Source organism: Marmota monax, unplaced genomic scaffold (genome assembly GCF_021218885.2).
Source record: "Marmota monax isolate L192 unplaced genomic scaffold, Marmota_monax_Labrador192_F-V1.1 WCK01_AAM20220418_F8-fsc00633, whole genome shotgun sequence".
Lineage (NCBI taxonomy): Eukaryota > Metazoa > Chordata > Mammalia > Rodentia > Sciuridae > Marmota > Marmota monax.
In genome coordinates, this window is record NW_026695216.1 from 501,525 (window position 1) to 526,860 (window position 25,336).

Sequence of the window (25,336 nt, forward strand, 5' to 3'; positions counted from 1 at the left end):
GGTGCTTAGTGGCTGCAGGGTCCCAGGTACTGCCTCCAGCTGAGTCCTGAGGCTCCTGGGAGGCACAGCAAGGTGCCATCTGGCTCTGGGGGACGTGGCTGAGCTGGCCTCTGAGCTGCTGCACTGCTGGGTGTCTGTGGTTTGGCCAAGTGTGGGCAGCTCTGTTGCCACTCAGCAGGTCCAGGTGCCTGTGCCAGGCGGGGCCCCTGCTCTGGCTGGGAGGGCAAGGAGGTGCTCTTCCTGTGTCCTTCCCTCATGTCTCGCTGCCTGGCTCAGCTGAGAGAAGCCCGGCCAGGCTCATGAGCTCAGCCAGGTCTGCAGTGGCAGCCCTGGCTGCTTTCCTTCCAGCTGGGGAGCCCAGCAGAAGCTGCAGCTGCTGTACCTCCGCCTCTGGCCCGCCCTGGGGAGCAGGTCTGCACTGGACATCACTGAGACCCTGAGTGACCATAGGGAGTGAAACTGGGGATGCGGGGGCCTCCTGCAGACAGGCCCCAGACATCTGCCCTGGGGTCCAGGGGCTTCATTCATTTTTGCTTAATTAAGGGAATACCTATGAAGAACAATGTGAAAAGGGCCCAAAGTGAAGCTGAAAATCCTCCCCAGCAGTCCCACCTTTGGGAAATTGCTCTGGAGTCACTAGCTCCTTTCTGCTGCCCGGTCATTTGTACCAGCTTCTCTCAGCCTTTCTTTTCTCTATTGAACAAAAGATGACCTTCTGTTTTTGCTTTCCTCCTTGTTTAAGTACATTCCTCAGTACCTTCAGGAACCAGACTTACAGATACCTGAAGAGCACCGGTTGTGTTATTTCACCATCCTGCCCTTGGTGAGCTGAGGGGGCCCTCTGGCAGCATGGCAAGGCCGTCTGGCATCCCCGCCCCCAGGCTTGCCCTGGCCCCAGCTCAAGACAGAACCCAGTGGCTGGGGAGCTGCAGCAGGTCAGTCTGTCATCGTGATGCTTTGGCTCCCAGTGCAGTGGGACCCTGCTGTCAGGGGCCGGGAGTGCCCAGGCTGCTGAGTGCCCAAGCCTCCCTGCCAGTTATTTCAGGCAGCTCGGCCTCATTTTATTCAGCCTAATCCCTGAGCAAACACTGATGACAGAGGTGCTGATGGAGGCAGATGCTGATGGAGCCCTGATAGGAGCCCAGATCTCCAGGCGTGGGCTCCAGGAGGGGCAACAAGGAGCCGAACTTTGGTAGTGGTGTCCGGAGCCTCCTTCCAACCTCCTGCTGGTCTTCCTCCTAGAATTTGAATAATTCCTGGGGCGTTTCCAGGAGCCACCCAAACTCCAGGAACCAGAGTGCTCTCCCCATGGAGCACTCACGGATCTGGAGCCCTCACTGTGGAGCACTCACAGATCTGGATCCCTCACTGTGGAGGACTTGTGATCTGGAGCCCTCACTGTGGAGCATTTGTGATCTGGAGCCCTCACTGTGGAGCATTTGTGATCTGGAGCCCTCACTGTGGAGGACTCACAGATCTGGAGCCCTCACTGTGCAGCACTCACGGATCTGGAGCCCTCACTGTGCAGCACTCACAGATCTGGAGCCCTCACTGTGCAGCACTCACAGATCTGGAACCCTCACTGTGGAGGACTTGTGATCTGGAGCCCTCACTGTGGAGGACTTGTGATCTGGAGCCCTCACTGTGGAGGACTTGTGATCTGGAGCCCTCACTGTGGAGGACTTGTGATCTGGAGCCCTCACTGTGGAGGACTTGTGATCTGGAGCCCTCACTGTGGAGCATTTGTGATCTGGAGCCCTCACTGTGGAGGACTCACGGATCTGGAGCCCTCACTGTGCAGCACTCACGGATCTGGAGCCCTCACTGTGCAGCACTCACAGATCTGGAACCCTCACTGTGGAGGACTTGTGATCTGGAGCCCTCACTGTGGAGGACTTGTGATCTGGAGCCCTCACTGTGCAGCATTTGTGGTCTGGAGCCCTGGCAGCATGCTGTCTGTGGAGAGAGCCTACTAAGGCCCCAGCAGTAGGGGAGCCTGGCTCCAGAACCATCTGAGGTCGAGTTTCTGTAGCTTTCCTCATCTAGAAACCGGAGGCCAGTGCAGACATGACCAAGGCTCCCACCTGGGCTTCTTAGGAGCCAGCCTGTTCTCTTGCTGATCTGCATGGCTTTGTCTTAATGTCAATCATGGGAGGAAGGAGAGTGTGCCTACTGTGTGTGCACAGAGTAGGTCTGAGGGGTTAGCTCACCGTATGGGTGCAAATCAGGGTCCAGAAAGGGCTGTGGAGGTTGGAGGGTTGACCCTAGAGAGCAGATGACATCGGTGTATGGTGTATTTGCTTTTGTTGATTATGCCCTGAAATAGTGCTTCTGGCGAGGGGCAAGGACATGTGCACTCAGAAGCAGCTGTTGCCTCATCTGGGACGCCACTTACTGCCTCTGTGAGCCTGGTGTTTGGATGGATGCTTGGAAGAAACCTCCCTTGTCGCTGTCTCAGTAAAAGCTTTGTTTCTCCCAGCTGGCTGAGGGTTGTTTGGGACCATCCTGTATTTAATTGGGGTTTTCTGTGCTTTGGATGCTAGGACTTTAGGTGCCAGAGCTGTTCCCAACCGCATGGAAGCCTTGTTCTTTCTCTGACCTTCCTTTTCTTTCCTCTTCTCCCTAATTCCTTAAACTCTGTTATTTGTGGTTTCTTTGTGTGACTTTTCTGTTTGCCTCTAGTTGTTTGTGAGAGGAATCAAGATAAGCATAAAAACACTCATGAATTGAAGCTGTCATTGTGTATGAAAGCCCTGTGATTTCTCCCCAGCATGTGCAAGGACCTGGATTCAATCCCCAGCGTATCTAGTCCCGAGTCTGGTTTTTCAAAGCAGATCAGCAAATGCTGACGTAGATTATGCTTTGAGATAAGCTGTATAAATACCAGATTGGTGGTGGGCGGGGGAGATCCTGTGGTTAAATCAAGAGCATTGGTTGCATCTAGGCTGATAGCAAGATATGATTGGCTGCTGGAAAAGCCTGCGTGGTTGTTCTGCGTTGTGTACTGGAAGGACCTTATCAGGTCAGGGTGGAGACTGAGGGCTGCTTTTCTCTGGTGGACCCCTGCGTCTGCGATGGGACGTCATCACTTCTAGCCTAGCAGGCAAGTCTCCTGCTGCGTGGTGCCCCTGTGCTCCGTGTTCCTTATGGTGTTGCAGGCAGGCTGAGGGGAACACAGGAGAGTGGCATTGATCACAGGAGATCACCACTTCCTTGGGAAGCAGTGGACGCTCATGGTTTTGTGGGTGCAGATGGTGCCTCATCCTCCAGGCTACGTGCTGCAGACGCGGCTCTGGGGATGGCCCAGGCGAAGACGGCTTGCGTTCTCTACATGCCCATCAGGGACACTCAGGGAGGCTTGGGCCCAGCAGACTGCCAGCCTCTCAGGTGGCACAGTCTTGACCTGTTGCTGCTGCACTGTCTGACCTTACTTGGAGGGCACTGTGCTGGATGCTGTGTTTTAAGATGGAGAGACTCAGGTCAGCACATCAGGCGAGCCTGGGTCCAGGTCTGTCTGCACTGCCAAGAGAGGTGTGGGAAGAATAGCAGTCTTTGTCTCAGTTGTCTGCTTGAGCTACGGCTCTGTCTCTCCCCTGGTCTGGCCTCTCCCTGGACATCGATGGTCACTTTATTGCTCTGATACCAGACCTATCCTCCCGGGTCCTGCCTTCCTAAGCACCACCGCTGGCCCCCCAGCCAGGACCCAGGAGCCCCTGTGACTCCTGCGTTGAGGTTCCCTGAGCTCCTCCCTGTGCCTCCTGTCTTGCTCACACTCTGCCTGACCTCCCCTGCAGCCCCCTCTGGGCTGGTGTAGGTGTCTCCCACCTGAACCCACCAGTTGTGATAAGTGTTTTTCCTGCTTCGACGCCCTTCCTGTTGGATACCAGAGTCATGTCCAGTGCCCTCTTCTGCTCACAGCCTGAGTCACCTCGGGAGGGAGCCCGAGCTCTGGGACCTGGGGTGCAGCACTGCCCTGGGCGCTAGGAGCCCTGGGCCGGCCTCTGCCTGTCCTGGGTCCTGTAAGTGAGGGCGAGCGTTTGTTGAGTGACATGAGCCAGCACATAGGCAGATGCAGCTATTATTATGAGTGGCTGACCTCTGACCCCGCTGTGCCCCTTCTAGGCACTGTCCATAAACATGAGCAAGAACTGGGAAAGGCAGGCACAGAAAGCTCAGCGCTGCCGTGCTGTTGATGGCAGTGCCAGGGAGGGACTGGCTGGGAAGTCAGTGTAGTGAGGGCATGCGGTGGTGGCTGGGCAGCCTGAGGAAGGACGGCTACTGTGCTGTCTGCATTAGCCAGCTCGGGCTGCTGTGACCAGACACCACAGAGGGACGTGGACAGCTACTCCAGAGGCTGGAAGTGGGAGGGCAGGGTGACTGCCGGCTCTCTGGTGATTCTCCTGATCCCCTGTGGGCCTCTCTGGACCCATCTAAAGCTAGTGCCCTTCCAAGGCCTCACCTCCTGACACCGTACTCCTGGGGCCAGGGCTTCAGCATGCACCTTGGATGACACAAACCTTCAGGGCTGTGGAGCGAGGTGTAGAATACAGTGAGTAGGAAAGCCCAGTGAAGCAGGCTGTGTGGCACGTGGCCTGCTGCAAGGAGGGGGAGATGCTAGATGTGCTTGTCGACATCTCCTCTGCTGCAGGTGAGGAGGAGCTCCGAGGCAGGCCGGGCAGCGGAGCCTCACCTGTGCGTTGGACAGGACGGCTAGGCTGGCTGGGGCTGCTGTTGTCCTGTGTTCCGGCCTCGGCAGGTGTGGTGACCTCCTGCAGAGGCACCTCCCTCCACCCTGCCCTGGCTGTGCACAGGGTCCCCACCAAATCCACCGGCTCCACCTGGCACACTGCTGCCTGCACCGCCTCCGCTGCAAACCAGCCTCCTCTGCGGGGCCCTCCCCACCCACCCGCCATAGCTGGACTCATTCTCCTGGGCACCTTGCCCCAGCAAGCATGGTGACCGTGGGGCAGGCCTGCCCTCCCAGGAGGACCGCCACGTGGTCCCACGCTCCTCCTTTCAAGTCCGTCCTGTGGGTGGGGGCACTCTGGGAGGGGTGGAGGAGCGTCTCCCTCTGAGCTATCGGAGCAGGACAATGCAGAGATAGGACGAGGGGGTGGCTCGTGTGTGACCACAGCCCTGCCTCAGGAGTCCCAGGCAGGACAAGGGCAGGTCCAAAGCAAACATTAGCTCCGGGTTTACTCTGCACCAGGGTGGGACGAGAACTGAGCAGCCAGGGCTGGGCGGCCCTCACTCCTGGACAAAGCTCATTGTTGTGGCTGCTGTGAGACTCTGCTGAGGGTCACGGGGCTTCCTTTCCACCCCGGCTCTGTGGGAGCCTCATTCTTAGGGACTGTCAGTCTGGATGCTGGGCCCTCGTTCCTTCTGTGCAGCCTCTGGACTCCCAGGAGGCTTCCTGCAGAGCACTGCCCTGGGCGCTCAGGCGTGGATTTGCTCCTGTGCTGGCCCCCGGCTCTGCGGACAGAGGTCTTCTCCTTTCACCCCCAGGCCCTTCTCCACTTCGTGGCTTGCGGAGACACTCTGCAGGACTCTCCCCTGTTCATTCTGGAAGACCCAGCAACATTGGGCTTCCAGAACCTGCAGCAAAAGTCTGCAGGGGACTGGGTTGTGTGGGCTGATTATTTTAAAAAAAGTCAGACGTATCTGCAATCATAGTAAAAAATTGCGTTTTGATTACTTATATTGACAGTTTGGTTTTAAAAGGTTCTAAGGTGCCTGGGGTTGATTACAGATGCCTGGTGCTCTGGGTTGTCTTTTGATGGGCAGAGAAATTAACAGAGACTTGGCACCCCCACCCCCCCGGGGCTCTGAGACCAGAAGCAGTCCTACGTGGCCTGAGGGAGGCCCTCACTGTTGGAGGTCCATACAGCATCTCTGGAGGGTCCCAGAGGACTGGAAGTCTACTTGAACAAGAGGCTGTCAGAGGAATGGGCACAGGGGACTCCCACCTCTCCACAGGCCTTTGTTCCCTGGCAGACCTTTCCAAACCAGGGACTAACCCGGAGTTTAGGAATGAGAGTGGAGTTCAGAGATGCTGGGAGGGACACTCAGGCTGTCACTGGGTTTGACGGATGGTGAACATCATCAGCCTCGAGGGCTGGCTGAGCAGCACCACCGATGTATTGGGGACCATGACTACAGGCAGAGATGACCCTGCCCTGCCCAAGTGCCTAGAATGCTGCAGTTAGAGTACTGGCCACTGCAGTCCCACTTTAACAGCTGGGCACAGGGGGTACCGCAAGCACAGGGTGGCAGTCAGCAGGGACGTATCTGTAGCTTAGGGATAGTATGATTAGGAGCCCTCATGTACAGACCCACAACTGTCGTCAGAGCAGAGGCTATATGCTGGGTCATGGGAGCTGCAGCCTGCACCCAGGTTCACAGGGAGCTGCACCCTGTACCCAAGGTCATGGTGGAGCTGCACATCCAAGGTCATGGGAGCTGCAACCAGCACCCAGGTTATGGGGAGCTGCACCCTGCACCCAGGTCATGATGGAGCTGCACCCTCATCCTAGGTCATGATGGAGTTCGGCAGTTAGAGAAATGCAAATCAAAAGTACACTGAGATTCCATCCAAGGTGCAGCGTTCCTGGGGGTAGTGTGCTTGAGGGCAGATGTGGCTGGGTGTGGGGGAGGATATCCTGGTCCTCCAGCAGGTGGAGGCTTGGGCACTGGGCCAAAGTGGACTCCAGTCCTGCTCCCTGTCTCTGGCGTGTCCCTGCTGTCTCCCCTGAACCTCAGCCAGCTTCATCCGATGCTTTCTTACCCCTCTGTGTGTTGTCCCCCTAAATCTGCAGAACATGAGGTTGAGTAATGTGTGGTCTGCCCCTCCAGAGGGGATGGCTGGTTTCCGAGAAAGCCCGTGGCCCGGCCATGACTGCTGCTGGGCCAGCCTTGGTCTCCCCTTCTCTCCTGGACCACATCCCACTCATCCCTGCCCCAGGCTGTTCCCACAGCCCAGAGGAAGCCATCTGCAGTGAGAGGGGTAGACAGGGAGGGGGCTGTAAAGAGGAGGAGAGCAGCAGGAGGAACCGCCTCAGGGCCCCACTGCCTCTGCCTGGAAGCCCGAATGGACACCTTCACCCTGCCCAGGCCTGACGGTCATTCTGCCTCCAAGTATGCGCCTGTCCCAGGATCCCTGCCCCTGAAGGGACAGCAGACCCTCCTGATGTACTTGACATCACTGACTGACTTAATTGTTCTAGGGGGGTCTTGGTGTGTTCCAGCTGCTATAACAGGACACCACACAGAGGGTGGCTTACAGGCCACAGAGGTTCATTTCCCACAGCTCTGGGGCCTGGAAGCCCAAGGTCAAGGTGGGGTCTGCTCCGCAGCCCACAGATGGGCCTCCTCTGCCCTCCCATGAAGGAGGGCAGGAGCAGTCAGGGGCCTCTTTTATGAGGACCCTGATCTCACCAAAAGGAAGGAGCTCTTATGACCTCATACCTCCCAGGGCCCCACCTTGGGATCAGGTGCCAACATGTGAATTTGGGGAGATGCAGACCTTTGGCTCCCAGCAGTGGGGGTCAGGGAGCTGTAAGAGCGTCTGGGGTGGGCGGTGCACCAACACCTGGAGCAGAAGGCTGGCTGCACCCCCCGCAGGGTACTGGTGTTGGGGCCAGCGCGTACACAGCCCGGAGGGTGCAGTACTCTAGAAGTGCTTAGGGTGAGAATCCCGTTTAGCACACAGGGCTGGACTGAGTGTGGTGGTGCCCCCTGTAGTCCCAGCTACGTGGGAGGAGTTGAGACCCGACTGGACAACCTAGCAAGACTGTGTCCCCTAAATAAATAAGAATTGGTGATAGATTTTTAAACCCTCTCTGGGCCGAGACGGAGCCGCCCGGTTCCCGTGCTTTCTTGCTTGTGGTAGAGTGTTGGCCTTTCTCAACTCCCCTGTTGGGGGGATTCGCTGGTTAGGTGCCTTTGGAGCTTCGAAACCGGCGCCCTTAAGCCGTCCCGGCAGGTGGCCTGTGCAGGCTTTTGGTGACCCCTGGGCAGTTTGCAGTCCAGGGTTCACCCACTCTGTGGCCAGGAGGTCATGTGAAATCACAGCACAAGTGTGAGCTCCTCAGCTTTGTCCTGAGCCACGAGAGTCCTGAGAGATGCTGGCGGGCAGGAGGTGTGCGCTCCACGCAAAAGGGACATGCGCTGACACGCCCGAGACTGGTCACTGTGGAAAGACGGAGGGAACCTCGCTGGCCCCAGCACTGGCACACACACAGACTGAAGGGCCTCCATGACCTCGTAGTGGAGACTTTTTAGGAGCCGTAGCTGCAGCCATTGAAGGGGCTTAAACCCAAGAGCAATATCGGCGTCACAGGAGGAAGACGGGGAAGGCTCCTGGCCTGGGGTGGAGGAGGTGGGGATCAGGAGCTGTCCTGCTGGAGGTGAAGGGGACACCGCAGATGGGCTGCCCACACTCATGACCGGATCTGGGAGCTGCTGCTGGCCACGCTGGAGAAGAACAGGATCTGTGGGGAGGCCCTGCGGCATGAGGTTCCTCTGGGCTGGGGTGACAGTGCCCTGTGATTGACAGGGCAGGAGCCTCTTCTTTCCTGCTAGTCCTTTAAAAGTGTTGTGTTTTAGTCCTGGGGATGTGGCTCAGGCGGTGGCACGCTCGCCTGGCATGCGCGGGGCGCTGGGTTTGATCCTCAGCACCACATAAAATAAAAAATAAAGATGTTGTGTCCACCAAAAACTGAAAGATAAATATTAAAAAACTCTCTCTCTCTTCTCTCTCTCAAAAAAAAAAAAAGTGTTCTGTTTTAAAGCGGCCACAGTGCTGTGGAGTTGCATGGGAAGTGCATTTTCAGGTTTTGAGGTAAAATGCGGGATACCTAAAAGCAAGTAGACTGGGAGGTTGAGGACCTGCATAGCAGATGTGGTCAGGCAAGACCCCTGTCCAGCGTCTCCCCCTCCCAGTCCTCAGGGCGGAGAGAGCTGGGATGAGGTACAGCTTCCCAGAGCGGGACCCCTGCTCTGCATGTGGCAGGACTGCCTGTCCCAAAGAAAGCTGGTGTGGTTTGAGTCCCGGGGAGACTGTTCCTGGATCAACAGAGAACACAGTGAAATGGAATACTATTCCAGGCCCAGAGAGATGTTCCCAGGTCACTCTCCCAGCAGTGGGCAAGGTGAATCCCAGCCACGGCTCCTTCTCGCAGCCAGGAGGTCTGTTTCCAGCTCCGCTGCAACCTGGAGGCACCCTCCAGGCGACACAGCCACCTGCCTCGGGCTGTGCTCGCTCCTGTTGTGACCTCCTGTGCGTGGAGCAGCAGAGTTAGCTTTATCCTAAAGCAAACATGGAAAAGAACAGTCTTCATGAGAAAAGGTGCATGACCCTCAGAGATGCCCGGACCCACTCGGGGGCCTTGAGTCGGTTCCAGCCTGAGGGAGACGCGGCTGTCGGGTAGATCTCGGCGTGGTTTCCCTCAGCGTGTGTGCAGGTTCCGTTAGACGGTCCTCCCGGGCGAGGCTGTCCACTCTCAGTGTGGGCAGCGGTGTGCTTCCCTCTGCGCAGATGGCATGTGGACGTGCTTCACAGAGCTGCTTGGTGTGGCTCCGGGGCCTCAGTGCGGGCCACCCTCCTCAGTCGCGCCCTGCGCTTCCGGGACCCATCCCTCCGTGGTATCCCTTCTCTGAAAGCACTTTCTCCCACACTCCAGCTTTGCCTCTGTGCAGGATAGGGTCTCCACGGGCCTCCTCTGGCAGCGCACTTGTGGATTCACGCCTACTGTCCAACGACCCTCAGCCTCTGGCTCCGACCTGGGTGTCTGCTGGGTGGCCTCTCTGGCGTCTCAGAACTTGATGTTTGCCCCGGCCCCCGCTTCCACACCCTCCTTCGAACTGGGAGACCCTCCCTTCTCCCTGCAGGGCTCAGATGCTGCTGGGAGACAAAGCCAGGCACCCTGAAGTGCTCTCCTGGCCCCTCTGCACCAGGGGCACGGCAGCAGTGCTGCTGTCCTCACCCAGGACGAGGCCAGCCTGCTTTCTGCCTGTCTCGTCAGCAGCTGTTGCAGTGCACAGTGACCCACTACAGGGCCGTCCAGGTAGCCTCTGGGCTGTTGAGGCCCGTGCCACAGAGGACTGCGGCAAAGCCATCTCGTTAGACACCCAGGCAGGACTGCCTGCACATCCCGTGTGGGAACAGTGACCTTGGCACCATCAGCTCGTGTGAGTTAGGCCAGCCCACACCGTGAGGACCCCTAGGTCGGTTTTCCAGCCTCTGCAACAGCTGCTCTGCACCTGGAGAGGCTGGACAGGGAGTGTGATTGGAGCTGCGCTCAGCACTGCCACCGGGCGGTCCTCTGGGGCCCAGGTGGCGTTCCCGTTTGGTGCCATGAGAGGGGTGTGCACCTGCTGTCCCTCCTGCTTCTGAAGCCTCTTGCTGAAGCACAAAGCTGGGGCTGCCACTGCTTTTTGCCAAAGGCTCGTCACGAGGAAGAGCGTCAAGCAGCGTGGATTCTGCAGTTCACATCAGAATGACTTTGGGGCGCTGGGGATAGGGCCCAGGACACCCCAGCGTGGAGCTGTCTCTCCAGTCCTGATTTTATTTTGAGACAGTGTCTTGCTAAATCGTTGGTGTTGGCCTCAAACTCGTGATCGGCCTCTGCCTCAGCTCCCTAGCAGCTGGGATTGCAGGTGTGCTCCAAGATGACTTGTTCCCTTTCTTTCTTTTTGGTGAAACGGGGTGAACGCGTGCATGCTAGACACCAAAATGACTCCCAGTGATGTGTTCCAAACGTGATACGAGGTCTTTTGTAACATGGGAAGATGTCCAGAAAATACTGTTTAAAAAGTCCAGAAATCCCAGATGATAAGAAGAAGATGGTAATAAAAGCATGCCGATAGCACCTCGGCTCTGCCTTTGAGACGGCTGTTTGTGGAGAGCTCTGCATGCGGTGTCTGAACCCCTGAGCTTGCCCCACCATCCACAGTGAGCTTCCTCTTCATGTCCTGAAAGTCACGTGTGTGCATTAAGTTCTCTGTCTACAACTGAAATACTTTTGGTTCTCAAACCAAACAGGATATACTTTGTAATTTTGAGTTTGCTGGCAGGCCATTAATTTTTTTGTTTGTTTAAAAATAAATTTAAAAGTATGTCACTTTTGTGAATGGGGAAATTTGAGATTATTTATTTTAGAAATCAGTATTGAAGATTGTAGGCAGGTGAGCTTTACAATGCAGTCTTTAAAGACCATCTCTTATCTTCACAGTAACCTTTCTGTGGTTCAGTGGAGCTTTGCCAGCGTCCTGCTCCGTCTCCGACTGTGAAAGGGAATTCCAAGGCACAAGTCCCTGGGCTGACTGAGTGAAACATGGCCGAGTCCCCTTTTAGTTCTGGACTTTTGTCACCCTGTGGTTCTGAGATGAAGCACAATCCCGATGTTGGATATAAACCTGTCCTTCAGTGCTTCCTACTGAACACGACAGGTCTGGACAGCTGTGTGGGGGGTGGGTTGTGGTCTATCAAGGTTTTGGAATCATAGATACATTCAAACCAAAGAAAGCCACGCCGAAGCTCCCGGCCTTGGAAACTGATGAGAGACTCAGGTCAGCCCAGCGGTCACTGAGACTTGGAAGAGTGGCCCTTCCTTCTTCCTGCTCATTCTTCACGCTGGAGAGGCTCCCTGATGGTCAGAAGGAGCAGCGGTGGACTTGGGGGCTCCATGGGGGCTGGGGCTAACGTGGACTCCCAGGGCAGTGCCCGGTTCTGCTTGCTCCAAGCCGAGGGCTGCGGGAGACGCTTCCTGACTGCGCTCTTTCTGGCTGTGTAAAGGGCTTCGTCTTGCCTGTCCCTTCGTTCCTCCTTCCTGTGGCCCTCCACTGGGGCTGTGCCCCAACAAGCCCTGTCCCGTTTTGCCAGGGTGTTACCTTGGGGACACAGAAGAGAAAGTTCCCAGGAGCTTTGGGAGAGTCCCTGCCCCGCCGTCCTGTGGGTGCAGGCAGTGCTGAATTCCTGACTGCCCTGGGGGCTGTGGGCCCTCAGGAGGAGCCGCCAGGCATGGCTTCATCGGGAACACTCCTGGGGAGGGGTGTGTCCCTGAGCGCCTCTCACGCAGACCTGGGCCCCCCTTGCCTCCTTCCCTCTGACTCCCGTCTGGTATTGGCTGACCTGCGTTTCAGAAAGACACCACTCAGGTCCAGCGCAGTCAAAGGGAACGTGTGGGGCTGAGTCCTGGCCTGAGCAGGAGCTTCCCAGATGCCGTTTCTGAGGTTTGCTCTTCGTGTTCTTTTTAGGAAATCACTCCGTTTATGGCTTTCCAGGAACTTTCTGGAATCCACTCCCATTTCCTCTTCTTGCCACCCCAAGGAAGCTCCAGACATGGGTTGCTTGCCAGGACATGTGACTCTGCAGGGGTGCTGAGGGCAGTGACCAGGTGGCCAGAGCATTAGAGGCAGGTGCCCACTGTGGCGCCCCAGCCCCTCAGCCCAGGGGAGGGGGAGAGGGAGGAGGCAGGTGAGAGCTGGGAGATTCTAGGAGGCCTGGGAGGTGCTCTCTAACTCTGAAGTTCAGGGAAGCGTTCATTCAGTGGGAATATTTTGTGCAAATATTTGTTATGATCTCAAAAATGATATTCTGCTGTCAGCTAACCTGTGCCTGTGCGTGTGAGGAAGGAGGCCAAGGACCCTGCACATTCTCCAGCCTTGGGTGGAGGCTCGTCTCCTGGGACAGGGAGGCCCTGGATATGGGAGTTAATTTTGTTTACTTACCCTGTGTTCAGTGCCAGTGAGGAGCGGGCTGAGGACAGGACGGGGACTGGACGGGGTGCGGGGAAGACTGGTGCTGCCGCTGGGGTGAGGATGCCGTGTGCACGTCCTGCATCTGCCACCCGCACGCACACAGCAGAAGGACATGTGCTTGGACTCTGCTCCCAGCATCCCTGAAGGTCAGGAGTGGAGCTCAAGGACACACTGCTGCTCTGCCCTGCAGTCCCCGCTGCCTGCCAAGGGCCACCGCCCAGAATGCACTTTTCTGACAAGCCCAGGTGAAGCTGCTGCTGCTGTGGGCCGACCCGAGTCCCTCCGACCTCACTCTGCAAGTCCCCCATGCAGAAGTGCAGCCCTGCAGGTCCACAGGGCCTCTTCCTTCTGCCTTTTTCCTTGCTCTGGAGGGTCATGGTCCCCATGTGGTCCCTAGTCCCCAAGTGATGTGTCAACACCTAGGCTGCATGGCCAGCCAGCTGGGCCCACACACTCCAGGGCATCACAGTGGCCGCCACAGCTCCTCCCAGGTCCACTATCCAGGTGTGGGCCAGTGGAGGGGTCAGGGTGGACACCCAGCATTCTCCTCGGGCTGGCTTCGGATGTCCTGCGCTTGCGAGGCCGCCCTCTGCGGGTCGGTGGCGTGCCCCTTCAGCTGCTGCACTTCCTGGTTCTGGAGCTGCAGTGTGCTCCATTTCTGTGGCTCACTTTCTCTGCTGAGATCCCCTGTGCTGCCGAGGGACCCTGACCCCAGTCTTCCTAACCCTATCTGTCAGGCTGGTAATGTGGGGAGTGGTCTGCTGTGCCCAGTTGTGAGGTAGCCCCTCCGTAGAGGCCAGCTCTGTCCAGCAGAAACTGTGTGCTGTGGCGTTTGTCCGTGCAAGTTGGCCATGGGGCGGGTGTCCAGGACATCCTCTTACCTGATCAAGGCAGCAGAACTCTGCACTCCTGACTGTGGGGCCAGAGAGCGCCCCCTGCCAGTGTGTGCTGGTGCTAACGCCCTGACTGAGGAACTCTTCCCTTACAGTCGGTTCAGTGGACCGAGGAGCGGGCGCTCCTTGAGGTCCTGCTGGGACGCCAGCTCCTCTTGTCCCTTTCTCCTTCACACCTTCCCAGGTGGACTGTTGGGGGTCTGGATTCCAGGGATAGTGAAAGCCCCACTTGTTTAGAAGCAGTGGTGGCAGTGCCGAGGAGCGCTGGTCCTGGGGCATGTGTGGGTCAGGCAGCGCCAGGCGAGGGCTGCAGCTGGAGACTCGAGTGCGGCCGAGGTCACCTGTGGGCAGGAACTGGCCTCCGCCTTCCTATCCCTGGAGCAGAAGCTATTGTGTGCTCAGCCCCTTCCCCCGCCCCCCCCCCACCCCGAGCGAGGGGCAGTGCTGGGCCGGACGTGCCTCTTGCTGCTGCTCGACTCACGGTGAATCGTGATGACATCAGTGTTCGAGAGGTGTCTTACTGAACCACAGACAAGAACTGGCTCTGCAAGTCACTGGCAGTTATTAAGTCGTCCCTGAGAGGACAACAAGCCTTTCAGGAGGTAGGAAGTGTCCTGTGGGAAGCACCATATGCAGTGTCCACTACGTCACCCAGCGCCCAGTGTTTTTACAGGGTGACGTGGCCACCCCACAATCGGGTGGCTCAACCAGAAAGTGCAGCCTCACAGTGCTGGGGCCGGAATCCAAACTTGAGAGTCACTGTGGCCCCTCCACAGTAGTCCAGGCCTCTCCCAGGCTGCTAGTGACCACCTGTGTTCCGACTGTGCCTTGCCTTCCTCGCTTGGTGGTCTCCCTGTGCCAGGTCCCCAGATTAGAGGGTTAGAGTGGCCCCCTCTGAGGATGCGTCTCTGAGGAGACCTGACGTGCCAGGTCACCAACACAGATTTGGGGTGACACAGTCCCCCACGACCACCCCTATTGGGTACGTCCCAAGTTGATGGTTTTGGTCAGGCTGGTCCAGGCCCTGAGCCAGACAACACAGTGGGTCTTTACCCACTGCCGCAGCAAGCCTGGGACCTTGGCTGTGCCCAGTGCTTTGGCTCTTGCCTGGTCAGAGCCTCGTGCGCACTCTGCTGTGTCAACTACTCAGGGTTCAAAGCCTTCCTGCTGCCCGGCCAGCCTGGAATCCACTCTGTCCCGGTCTCAGTCGGGCTGTTTGGATCCTTGCCCCACTCCTGAAAACACAGACAGCACTTTGAACAGTGCACGTTTACTTAAAGTTCCCACTTGGAAACCCACGGAGAAACCCGTCGGTGGGACAGCCTTTCTTTGTAGATGGACCTACTGGGCTGCCTTGAGCTTGGGGATGAGCTGCGGAACTCCATAGGCAGTGAGCCGCTGAGTGGCCCAGCCCCAGCCACGGAAGTGCTGGGGCCTCTCAGGTCTCCCCATTGACCAGTGGGCACGACGCCTGTCTTGAGTGTGTGCCACTCCCCCAGAGCACGCTATCCTCAGACTATCTGAAGGCCCACGTTCTGTGGCGTCAGCTGAACAGGGGCCATATAGGTGGTGCCTGCAGTTCTGCTCTGTGACGAGGCGACCTGCCGGGAGTGACCCAGATCTAATCTGTAAACGCCTTCTGCACCTTGCAGAACTGCAGAAGCAGCAGGAGTGCTGCTGGCTGGGCTCTCGGGATCGCAGCATTTCCTCTGTCTTCACAGGGACCTTCGCTTCAACAGGATCAGAGAGATCCAACCCGGGGCTTTCCGGCGGCTGAGGAACTTGAACACACTGTAAGTCAGAATGCTCGGTGGTGTCCAGTAGGAGAAGCAGGGTCCTGACCAGGTACCTGCAGGCCATCTCCAGTCTGCATGATGGGGACAGCTGGAGATGGACAGTGGGGTGGAATCTGCATGTTCCACGCCCATGGCCTTGTGCCCAGCTCCTTCCTGGATGGGGTGGGTTAGCTCCCCTGCTGTGGGTTGGGCAGGACAGCACCTCTGCTGAGCTTGGCACGGAGGTAGGTGGGCTTGACATGCAGACAGTTATGCTGCAGAGCTCGCACCTCCTGGAGGGCAGTGTGGGGGCAGCACACCAGTCTCTCTAGAATGCGCAGGTCTCTCTTAGGCACCAGGACTGAGCGCTAGGCCTGGGTGCAGGGCTGTGGGGAGGAGCCAGCCAGGTCCCCTGAGGGCAGGGCATGTGGTGGCTGTGCCCACCAACTTCTCATCTGTGGAAGCGGGCGTAGCTTCTACCTCCAGTGACACTGTGTGGGACCCTCCTAAACCTCACACTTGTTCCAAGTGGGTTACAGCCCTGGCTGGAGACAGGTGCAGAGAGGTTGGCAGGAGATGTGCCTTTCACGGGAGGCAGGATGGCCTTCTCCAGTGTGCGTGAAGGTGAATGCTCATGGAGGGATGTGGACCCTGCTGGAGCAGGGTATGGGGCTGTGGGTCGCAAGCTGGGGCCACGCCCGTCCTGTGGAATCCGCGGTTGCTGACTGGGCAGCAGGTCTGAGGGGCAGTCATGACCCAGCCTTGCCCGTGGCTAAGCAGGGTTTTGCTCAGCATAACCTGGAGGGTCTCTGTTTTTCACAGGCTTCTCAACAATAATCAGATCAAGAAGATCCCGAGCGGAGCGTTTGAAGACCTGGAAAATTTAAAATATCTGTAAGTTAACCATCCGTCCTTTACCCCTCAGGGTGGGCTGTCTGTGCTTAGACCCCCGAGGTGCAGGAGTGTGTGTGCTCTGCACAGGCACAAGCTGAAGCCTTGCCTCTAGGTGAGTGGCGTGTGAGGGACATTTCCAGTGGGCCTTCACTGCTGGGCGGAGCCAGCCTTTGTGCTCCGCAGTGTCCAGCTGCTGTGCTCAGGGGAGGTCAGCTGTGGGCTTGTGGGCACAGCCTCTGGTCCCCAGGTCTGGAGGCGGAGGCGGCAGCAGGCTCAGACACACAACTGAGGGCGTCTGCATATGCAAGCTCAGTGGCCATCTCCAGGGCTTCTCCAGCTGTGGGGACAGACAAAGGAAATGACTAATCCACGTGGAACGCCATTAATTCCTGCTGTTTTTCTTGTCCCCTGGCTGATTTGAAATTTTAGTCTAATCTACTTAAATTCTATTTTACCTTTTTAAAATTCATTTTGATTAAAAGTATCTGCTAGTTGAAGTCAGTTTTGCAGTTCAGAAATGGCTTCTCCTTGAGGGCCCGCTGGGTACTGTCCACATACGTATTTTAAACCCAGAAAGGTTGGAGATGGACGGCACTGGACTTAGATTTCACCTGGATCCAGCCAGATTAGCAGCACATGCTGCTTGCTTTGATCAAATCACTCTTTCTTTTTAGGATGTAGATAACTTTCCAAGGAGAGCCATTTTTAATGAAGGATTTACATCACTTATTATTTATTGGAACAAAACAACCTAAACGTCTTTTTTATGTTGATAGTTAAAGCGAAGCCATCTTCTTGGTGTTGGTGTATGTTTTGAAATCTCTCTTTATTTTAGATGTTCAGTGGTTCCTAATCGTAGACCTCCCTAACTCTGCCTATTAAAATGCTCTCCTCATTCAGAGTGTGATATGTAGACTGTTTTCTCCACCACCTTTGCCTTAATGCTGACTTCCCGTGCGGTGTGGACATTGGGGCCCTGTGTGCCGCTGGACGTGAGGGAGGTCTGCGTCCTCCCTGACTCTGGTTGGCCTCTGGGCTGCAGTTGCAGTCCCCTGCAGGTCGGCGGCTGACGGCGGTGTCGGGCTGTGTGTGTGTTAAGTGCTTCTGTTTTGCTCTTGGTTTTAAACTACTGAAGGGCAATTTATCCTCTGCAGACACCCTCCCTGCCGGGAGGTGAGGGAGGCCATTTCTTCACAAACCCTTTCAGCTCCACCTGCCAAGGCCCACCATCCCTTGCTCACTCGGGGGCTCCTGCCCAACTGTCTGCCCTCCCTCCCCAGGTGGTGGGCACAGATTACTGGGGCACGATCAGGGGGTGGGCTGCTCGTTCCGGAGGCAGTCTTGCTGGAAACTGGCACCTCGCAGGGCAGAGCTGGCAGGCGGCCCTGGTCCCAGGCGGGCTGTGCGTAGGTCCTGGTGCTGCTCTAGGTGCCTTGGAAATCTGGTCAGTCTGCCTGCTTGACCACCGCCTCCTGCTCCAGCGTGGAGCTCTCCTGAGGCTCTTTGGCTGCTCTGGCCTTGGGTATTTGGCAGCACAGTTTTGGAAGTTGTGTAGACCTTCTGTCCTGGACCCCCAGTACTTCTGGGGACCCTCCTTAACTTGCATTTCCTAGTGCGAAGAGTGTTGTAGTCAGAACTCATGGTCAAAGAGGCAACTGCAATAAGGAAGAAGAGCATCATCATTCATTATTGGAAGATCAATACCAGCTGTTCCCACGAAGTTCTGCCTCAGTGTCTTTATTTTTAAACTTTCTTGGGTTTTAATTTCATTTACTTATATATTGCAGTCCTAGGGATCGAACCCAGGGTGCTCTGCCACTGAACTGTACCTCCAGCCCTCTTGTATTTTTTTATTTTGAGGCAAGCTCTTGCTAATTTGCCCAGGTTGGCCTTGAATTTGGGATCCTCCTGCTTCAGCCTCCCAAATGGCTGGGATTACAGGTTAGGGCCACACCCGAGGGCTTCACACATACTTATGCAGTGATTCTGTCCACTTTATAGAAGAAGAAACCCAGGCACAGAAAGGTCGTCCTCTCACACAGGTGGCACTGGCGTCAGGCCCCCACAAGCTGCCTGCCTTTCCAGGCTGCCGGGCACTGCTGGGCTCTGGCCCAGGTGTCCAGCCAAGGTGCAAAGGCTCGAGACTATTGTGAGGTCACCTCAGTGGATTTGCTCAGAGGGAGGAGGGCAAGGACCACTGGGATGGATTGCAGCAGCCCAAGAGCACCTTCATTTCTGTAAACCAGGTCCTGCACCAGACATCAGTTGAATACAGTGAAGCACTTTGTCCTGCGGAAACTGTGGCATGAGAAGTGCTGGGGCAGAACATGCTGTCCATGCAGGGGGATCGCTAGGTGACTCGCCACCAGGGCAGGGCTTTGCAGGGAGGTGTCTGCTGAGGGGAGTGGAGGGATCTGGACCTTCAGTCCACCTGCCGCAGAGATAAAGCCCAGTGGATTATCATAAGCCACAGTAGCAGCCATGTCGGAGGTGGGAGCCGTACTCCTGCAGAGCACCCCCAGGTCACCAGAGATCTGCTGCTGCAGGGCTGTGGTGTGAGGAAGCCCTGGCAGGTCAGGCCCAAAGCCCACACGCACACCAGGGGGACTGTGTTGAGAGCCTTCACCCCTCAGATGGGCTCAGGACCAGCAGGCCACATTCCGGGCTGTCTTAGCCACATGGCACGAACTCAGACCCGCGTGAGACGGTGAGTGCAGGCAGGTTCCAGCAGACTTTCCTGTGGACCCTGAAATATGGATTCCATGTGATTTTCATTTCTCACAACTCATTCTTCCTTTGGAGATTTTACCATTTAAAAATATGGACTGCATCTTGGGTTCCCAGGCCTCGAAGAGCAGGCCTCAGCTGGCCCCGGAGCTCCTTGGAGAGGCCCGCCGCTCCTTCAGTAAGCGGGTTCTAGGTGGTGAGAGGCTCAGGACACCCTGGGCTTCCTGGTGACCCCTGCCCATGTGACTTCAGGACTTCCAGAAGCCTGTCTGTGTGATCTCATCCCAGGCATCTTGTGTGTGTGCAGGGAGACGCTCATGTTTCCTCCAGGCTTAGAAGCAGAGTGCGGCCCCTGCTCCCTGGGGCAGTGGGGGAAGCAGAGTTCGCGCCCCTGGTGGGTCCCCCTGCTTTTGATCCTTTTGAGATGCAGAAAGGACCCTTCGCAGGGCGGAGCCTGTTGTGTCCTGCTGTGTTGTCTTCCAAAGCAGTCGGGGCTGTAGGCCTGGCTTCACGTGCCCCTGTTTCTCTTACCCATCTGCAGAGTGCCCTCGCCTGTGCTAACACTCCTCCATGTTTCTTGTTTCAGCTATTTGTACAAGAATGAGATCCAGTCAATTGACAGGCAAGCGTTTACGGGACTTGCCTCTCTAGAGCAACTGTAAGTGCCCTCTCCTCTGTGCTTCCGTGTCCTGGATGACACCTGCCTCTTTGCCCCCACGGGAGGAGCCGTGGAGCTGGTTGCATGATGCATGTTAGCTCCACGAGGTGTCGGAGGCCGTGCATGTTGCTGTGAGGGCCTGACGGGCCATTCCCCGTCTGTGCCACCTCCCACCCGGTCCACCCCTCACCCACCCAAGAGCAGAGGTTTGCTGGGCTGCTTCTGTGCCCCAGACCCAGAGTGGACACTCATGGTTCCAAGAACAATAGGAGGGATGGATTCCCTGTTTCATGGTGAAAACTGCTCATGTTCCAAGGGAGAGACAGATGTGCAGACAAGAGCCAGTGGTATTGTCCTGGGCCTCGTGGGGCCTGGTGGTTCCCGCTGCACATTATTTCCCTTTTGGAGACCGGGCACTTTCCCCTAAGCTGCGGGGCCAGTCCTCTTTATGACAGAGCCTCACTCAGAGACTGGCCTCACACTTGCATCCTCTTGCCTCAGCCTCCTGAGTGGCAGGATTGCAGCTGGGCACCTCTGCTCCTGGCTGCATTATTTCCTCTTTGTGACTGTGCATGTGGGGTTAGCTTCTTCAACCATGATGCCATGATTTGGAAGAAGACACACTTTCCTCTCCTTGCTGGATTAGTTAGTGGAGTTGCCTGTGACTTAATGCTGTTTCTTTGGCTACATGTGAAGTTGTACTTTGCTATAAAGTCAGCATGTTGATTTCTGAGTAGAAAGTTCTGGTAAAACCAGCAATGTCTTTCTGTCAAGTGAACCTGCCAGTCCTCCAGGGACTGCAGTCACTGCAGTTAACGCCCCTCAGGGATGGAGGGCAGCGGCTTGCCCTGCAGTGGGAGGTCTTCTGCTCCAGCCCTGAGTCTGCCTTCACCTGTCACGGGGTGACTGGGCACAGCAGGCAGAGCTGGAGGCCGCCCTGGAGCCTGGAGCTGCAGGAGCACACTCAGGGCACCTGAGTCCGTGCGTCTGAACAAGAGCCTCCTTCAAGTGAGAGCAGGTCTCCTGGGCTTAACACAGGGGACACCAGTATGTGGGTGCAGAAGTCCTGTGTAAGGTGCGTGCAGTCTGTGCTCACATGGGGAGGTGGAGAAAGCACCCAGGGCCTTTGCAAAGGAACAAGCCCTGTGTGCAGCGAGGTATTCATGCCGTGGGGATGTAATGGTAGTTGGGGCAGCTGTGGAAGCCTGAGGGTGCTGGGGTGCGAGGCAGCCTCAGGGGGTGGGGCGCCTGTGAGCTTTGAGGAAGGAGGGGCCCAGGGTGGGGGAAGCGAGGCAAGGGAGGAGCTGTTCCTGCTGCAGGAACTTGGGCTTCACTCCACGCTGGTCTCAGTGCATCCAGGAGGACCAGAGGCAGCTGCCTCTGGCAGCATTAGGGTGACCTGCCTGTCCACAGCGGCTGGGCTCACAGCCTCTCCACCGGGTATGCAGACTGAGGCTGGGAGGGCCAGCACTCTGTGATTGGGAACCCCACCCCTGTGCCCTGAGCCCACTCCAGCCCCAACCTTAGAAGATGTGCATTCACACCAGCCACTGGGAGCTGGGAAGCACGAGCCCGGAGCACGGCTGGGAGGCCACAAGGTCTTTGAGAGTCTCTGAGCTGTTCTTTGGGAAGCTGTTGGTATGGATCAAAAGCCTGCCAGAGTCAGGAGCTTGGGTCTGAGCCCAGGGTGTCCTCCATGCACATGGGGAGTCACTTCCTGTCCTGTTTCCTTGGCTGTCCAGGGAGGGGTGAAGGCGCCCATGGCTGTCCAGAACCCCAGCCATACAGGGTTCCAACTCCTGATGGCAGCCTTCTGTTGGTGCCTTCTAAAGCAGGGCATCTGGGTCCTCCTGCCCTCTACTGGAGAGCCTACCCTGTGGGTCAGGGTGAGAGGACCCTGCAGGGCCTGGCATGGCCCCTTTCTTTATCCTGTGGGCCCTCTCCCCTGTGTAGCTCAGGACTCCCCCGCTGGAGTTAGCAGAGCCCTTCCTCTGGTGTCCGTGCTGGGCACAGGAGCCCAGGCCCACCCAGGTCCATGCTCTGGACCCCTGCTGACCAGTACAGATGCAGCGCCCTATGACGGGGACTGAGGATTTTTGTTTGGTCCTATCTCCTTGGGGACCACTTGGGCAAATGCCATCCCGTGACATCCACTGGCCTTCCTCTTCCTGTGGCACTCCTTCCTTGTCTTGTGTGGAGGGCAGTGGGCACAGACCTACCCTAGGAGAGGCAAGGAGGCCACGGAGTACTGAGCTCCTGCACAGGAGTGGCCAGCCTGGGTGGCCTTCAGAGACCTGAGCAGCTATACCTGGGGAGCTACCAGGGCAGAAGTTGAGGTGACAGAGATGTTGGAAAGTGGTCACCTGGGGTGGGCCAGCTTTGGTTGGGATTTGTGGAAGGGCAGGGCGTTGGTCCTGCCGCTCATTTTGACCTCTAGCCCCCGAGGGTGGGGATTGGGGGCTGTCTCCATGCCAGTGCAGGCAGAGATCTACCTTAGAAGCATCGTGAGGTGTGTGAGAAGCACAACGGTGTTTCACTTGAAGAAAAAAATCCCACCAATTTGACTTCCAAAGTGAGAAACTGGTATGCAGCAGAATCAATTAATTGCACCAGAAATCCACAAATTGCGGAAAGCAGGGAGATGTCCTAAATGGGGAGACTTGTGGACCAAGGTACTTTGCACTGGGGGGACCCTGGAGGAAAGGGGCCTCGGACTCGGCGTGGTGCCATTTCCCCTGTGGCCTCTGGTGCCATCTCAGTGTGCTGACACAGCATCCAGGGACCTGCCGTGCATGGAGGTTGGAGAGGGGGTTCCTGTGTCTCAAGACTGCGTGTCTGTGCTTGTCCATCTGTGGGCTCAGGAAGGCCCAGCCAGCAGCCAAACCCGCTTCCACCGCTCGGCATCTGCGTGACTTCAGCCGAGCTTACGCCTCCTGATTGATCCCAGGAAATCCAGAGTTATCTATTGACTTACAAACGTGAAATGACTTAGAAAAAGGTTTTTGACAGAGAATCTAGGTCTGAAAGTCATTAAATTGATCACACTGTTTCTTTTTCTGAACTCCAGATACCTGCACTTTAACCAAATAGAGACTCTGGACCCAGCCTCCTTTCAGCACTTACCCAAGCTCGAGAGGCTGTGAGTTGACTTTTGTTCTTCCTTTAAGGCCCTCGGGGTGTCTCCCAGGCAGGCTGGACGATGTCCTCTGCCTCAGTGCAGGGGTCCTGGGCCCCGGGCAAGGCCTCTTGGGCTCTCTCTAACCCTCCACTGTCCTCCCTGGCTCGCCCTGCTCACTGCCCCTGTGGGTCTGCCTTCCTGGCCTAACGCTTCCAAGGTGGGATCTGAATCTCTCTCTGTTGGGCATGGTGATGAAACAGGAAAAAGATCCGGTTGTTTTTCTGAACTCCAAAGCATCCTGGAATCCATGTCTAGTAAATAAATGTGGGATCAATAAGAATTCTTAAAAGTTTGTATATTTGCTTGTACTCTTTTCTACATCTCTAAGAAGTTTTCCTAAAAATGGGTTTGTCACATTCTCTTTCAACAGATTTTTACATAACAACAGGATCACACACTTGGTTCCTGGGACATTCAATCACTTGGAGTCCATGAAAAGATTGTGAGTAGGAAGCCTTCTCCACAGGGCCCTGCGGCCTTCCGTCCCTCGTCCCCCGTCCCCTGCCCTCCTAGTGCTGCAGCTCAGAGCGCACTGGGGAGTTGGCGCCCGGGCGGGGCTGAGCCCCGCCTAGTGCGGGTGCTGGGCCCACCTGGCAGCCTTCTCACCTGAGAACCAGGTACCCCGAAGGTGCAGCCTGTCTGCAGAGGCTGGCCAGAGAGTGCCGGGAGTGGGGCTGGCGCACATCTGAGCCCACGTCCTGGAGAAGGCAGGTGGGGTGTGGTCTTCCCTGCAGGCACCAGGCCCCGAGTGAGGGCTTGCGATGATTCCCAGTGCAGACCCTCACAGCAGCCCTGGGCGTGATCCTGCTCCCATCTCAGGCCTTCTCCCAGGTGGGGACAGTGCCCACGGAAGTCCTGCTGGTTCACCTGTTGAGACCATGGGCAGGCCTCGTGGTGCTTCCACCAGACACTTCCTGGGACAGCCTGGGCCCAGGCAGGAGGTGCCCCTGCCTCACTCCCCAGGGAGGGAACGCCCTGGTGCCCGGGGCGGGAGGCTCGGGGAAGGACAGCTGCATGGCTTACGTCACTGACCTGTGGAACAGCTCTGCCTAGTCTCCAGGGACTCCTGACCTGTCCACCCCCGTGTCCCTTTCTTTGGAATTTAAAGCTGCAGTCCTGTCCCTCTTCGGGGCCTTGGGGGTCTTCTTGGGTGGATGTGTGTACCCGGCAGGGCGGGAGGGCTTGGGGTTCCTCCCGTTGTATGCAGAATGGACAGCCTGGCAGGCTGTGGGTCAGGACCCCGAGCCTAGGAGTCCCACGGCTTCTAGTTCTCACTGGCTGCCCCTTCTTCCCACAGGCGACTGGACTCCAACGCACTTCACTGTGACTGTGAGATACTGTGGCTGGCAGATCTGCTGAAGGCTTATGCGCAGTCTGGGAACGCACAGGCGGCGGCCACCTGCGAATATCCCAGACGCATGCAGGGAAGATCGGTGGCGACCATTACCCCGGAGGAGCTGACCTGTGGTGAGTGGGTTCTGCGCCCAACCAGGCTGCATCACCCAGCAGGTCAGCACCTGCTGGTCAGCCTGTGCCTGCAGCCACCACCACGCAGTCTGCCAAGCCTCAGGTCCAGGTGGGCGAGGCCTCTGCTTCGTGAGGCTCTGCCCTGCCGTGTCTTGAAGAAGCAGCTGAGCCCCTTTGCAGGTTTCTTCGCAGAAATAAGCAGACTCCCTGCCACTACCCCTCCCGTGGCTGCAGCTACCCCAGGGGCAGAACTCACCTGGGGGCAGGGGGGCACAAGGCCTGGCATCTCCTGGACCGGCAGAACTCTGCCTGGCTCCTGAGTTGTGACTTGGTGTCCTCTGCCTGTCCTGCTGCTGCCTTCAACCCAGAGGTGCCCCACACCTTCCTGCCAGCCATCCCATTTCGAAGGCTCTGGGGAGCCAGCTGGGAGCCTCCACAGGGTGTCAGAGCTGAGGGTGCACTGGGGAGAGCCTCACCACGGCTCTGCGGCCTGCCTGCCAGCAGCTAATTGCTGTTGTAGCCGCTCTGTTGAGGTGTTGTGCACACATGGGACACGCCACCTTGTTGAAATGTGCAGCTTAGTGGGTTTTAGGATATTTACAGAGCTGTGCAGCCTGAGCAATGAAACAAATAGTAACGGGTTTTTAAATAGCAGTGGAGAGCCAAGGGGGATTTAGAAAATGAGGTTCGAGGTTTATGCTCTAGAAAGAACTACATCAGGGGAGGGTGCTGGAGGCCAGCCCACGGCTGCAGCAGTGAGGACCATGAGGAGGCAGACACGTGGACAGCAGGCAGAGGAGTGGTGTTCCTGGCCTGGGCTGCCTGGGGCTGCCGTGGGGTCGAGTTCCTGGGCTGCTGCACAGGAGTCTGTGCTGACGGCCTCGCCCTGCAGGCCTGAGGGCCGGGCAGGGCACACACTCAGCGCATGCTTGCTCTTCCCTGTGTGGTGCCCTCAGCTTGCAGGAAACCTCAAGGCTGGGTTAGT

The 25,336-nt window shown here is 57.1% G+C and overlaps 1 protein-coding gene across 2 annotated transcripts in view; it reads left to right on the top strand.

The window, feature by feature from the left end:
* The window catches only part of Pxdn (peroxidasin), a 75,943-nt gene that overhangs the window by 18,632 nt on the left and 31,975 nt on the right, over positions 1-25,336 (top strand). The window contains exons 2-7 of one of the 2 annotated variants that reach the window (XM_046431982.2): positions 15,374-15,445; positions 16,250-16,321; positions 19,635-19,706; positions 22,774-22,845; positions 23,255-23,326; positions 24,182-24,351. In XM_046431982.2, coding sequence (XP_046287938.1) covers positions 15,374-15,445; positions 16,250-16,321; positions 19,635-19,706; positions 22,774-22,845; positions 23,255-23,326; positions 24,182-24,351 — 530 coding nt within the window. The remainder of the gene's footprint in view (positions 1-15,373; positions 15,446-16,249; positions 16,322-19,634; positions 19,707-22,773; positions 22,846-23,254; positions 23,327-24,181; positions 24,352-25,336) is intronic. The other variant, XM_046431983.2, reaches the window with a different exon arrangement.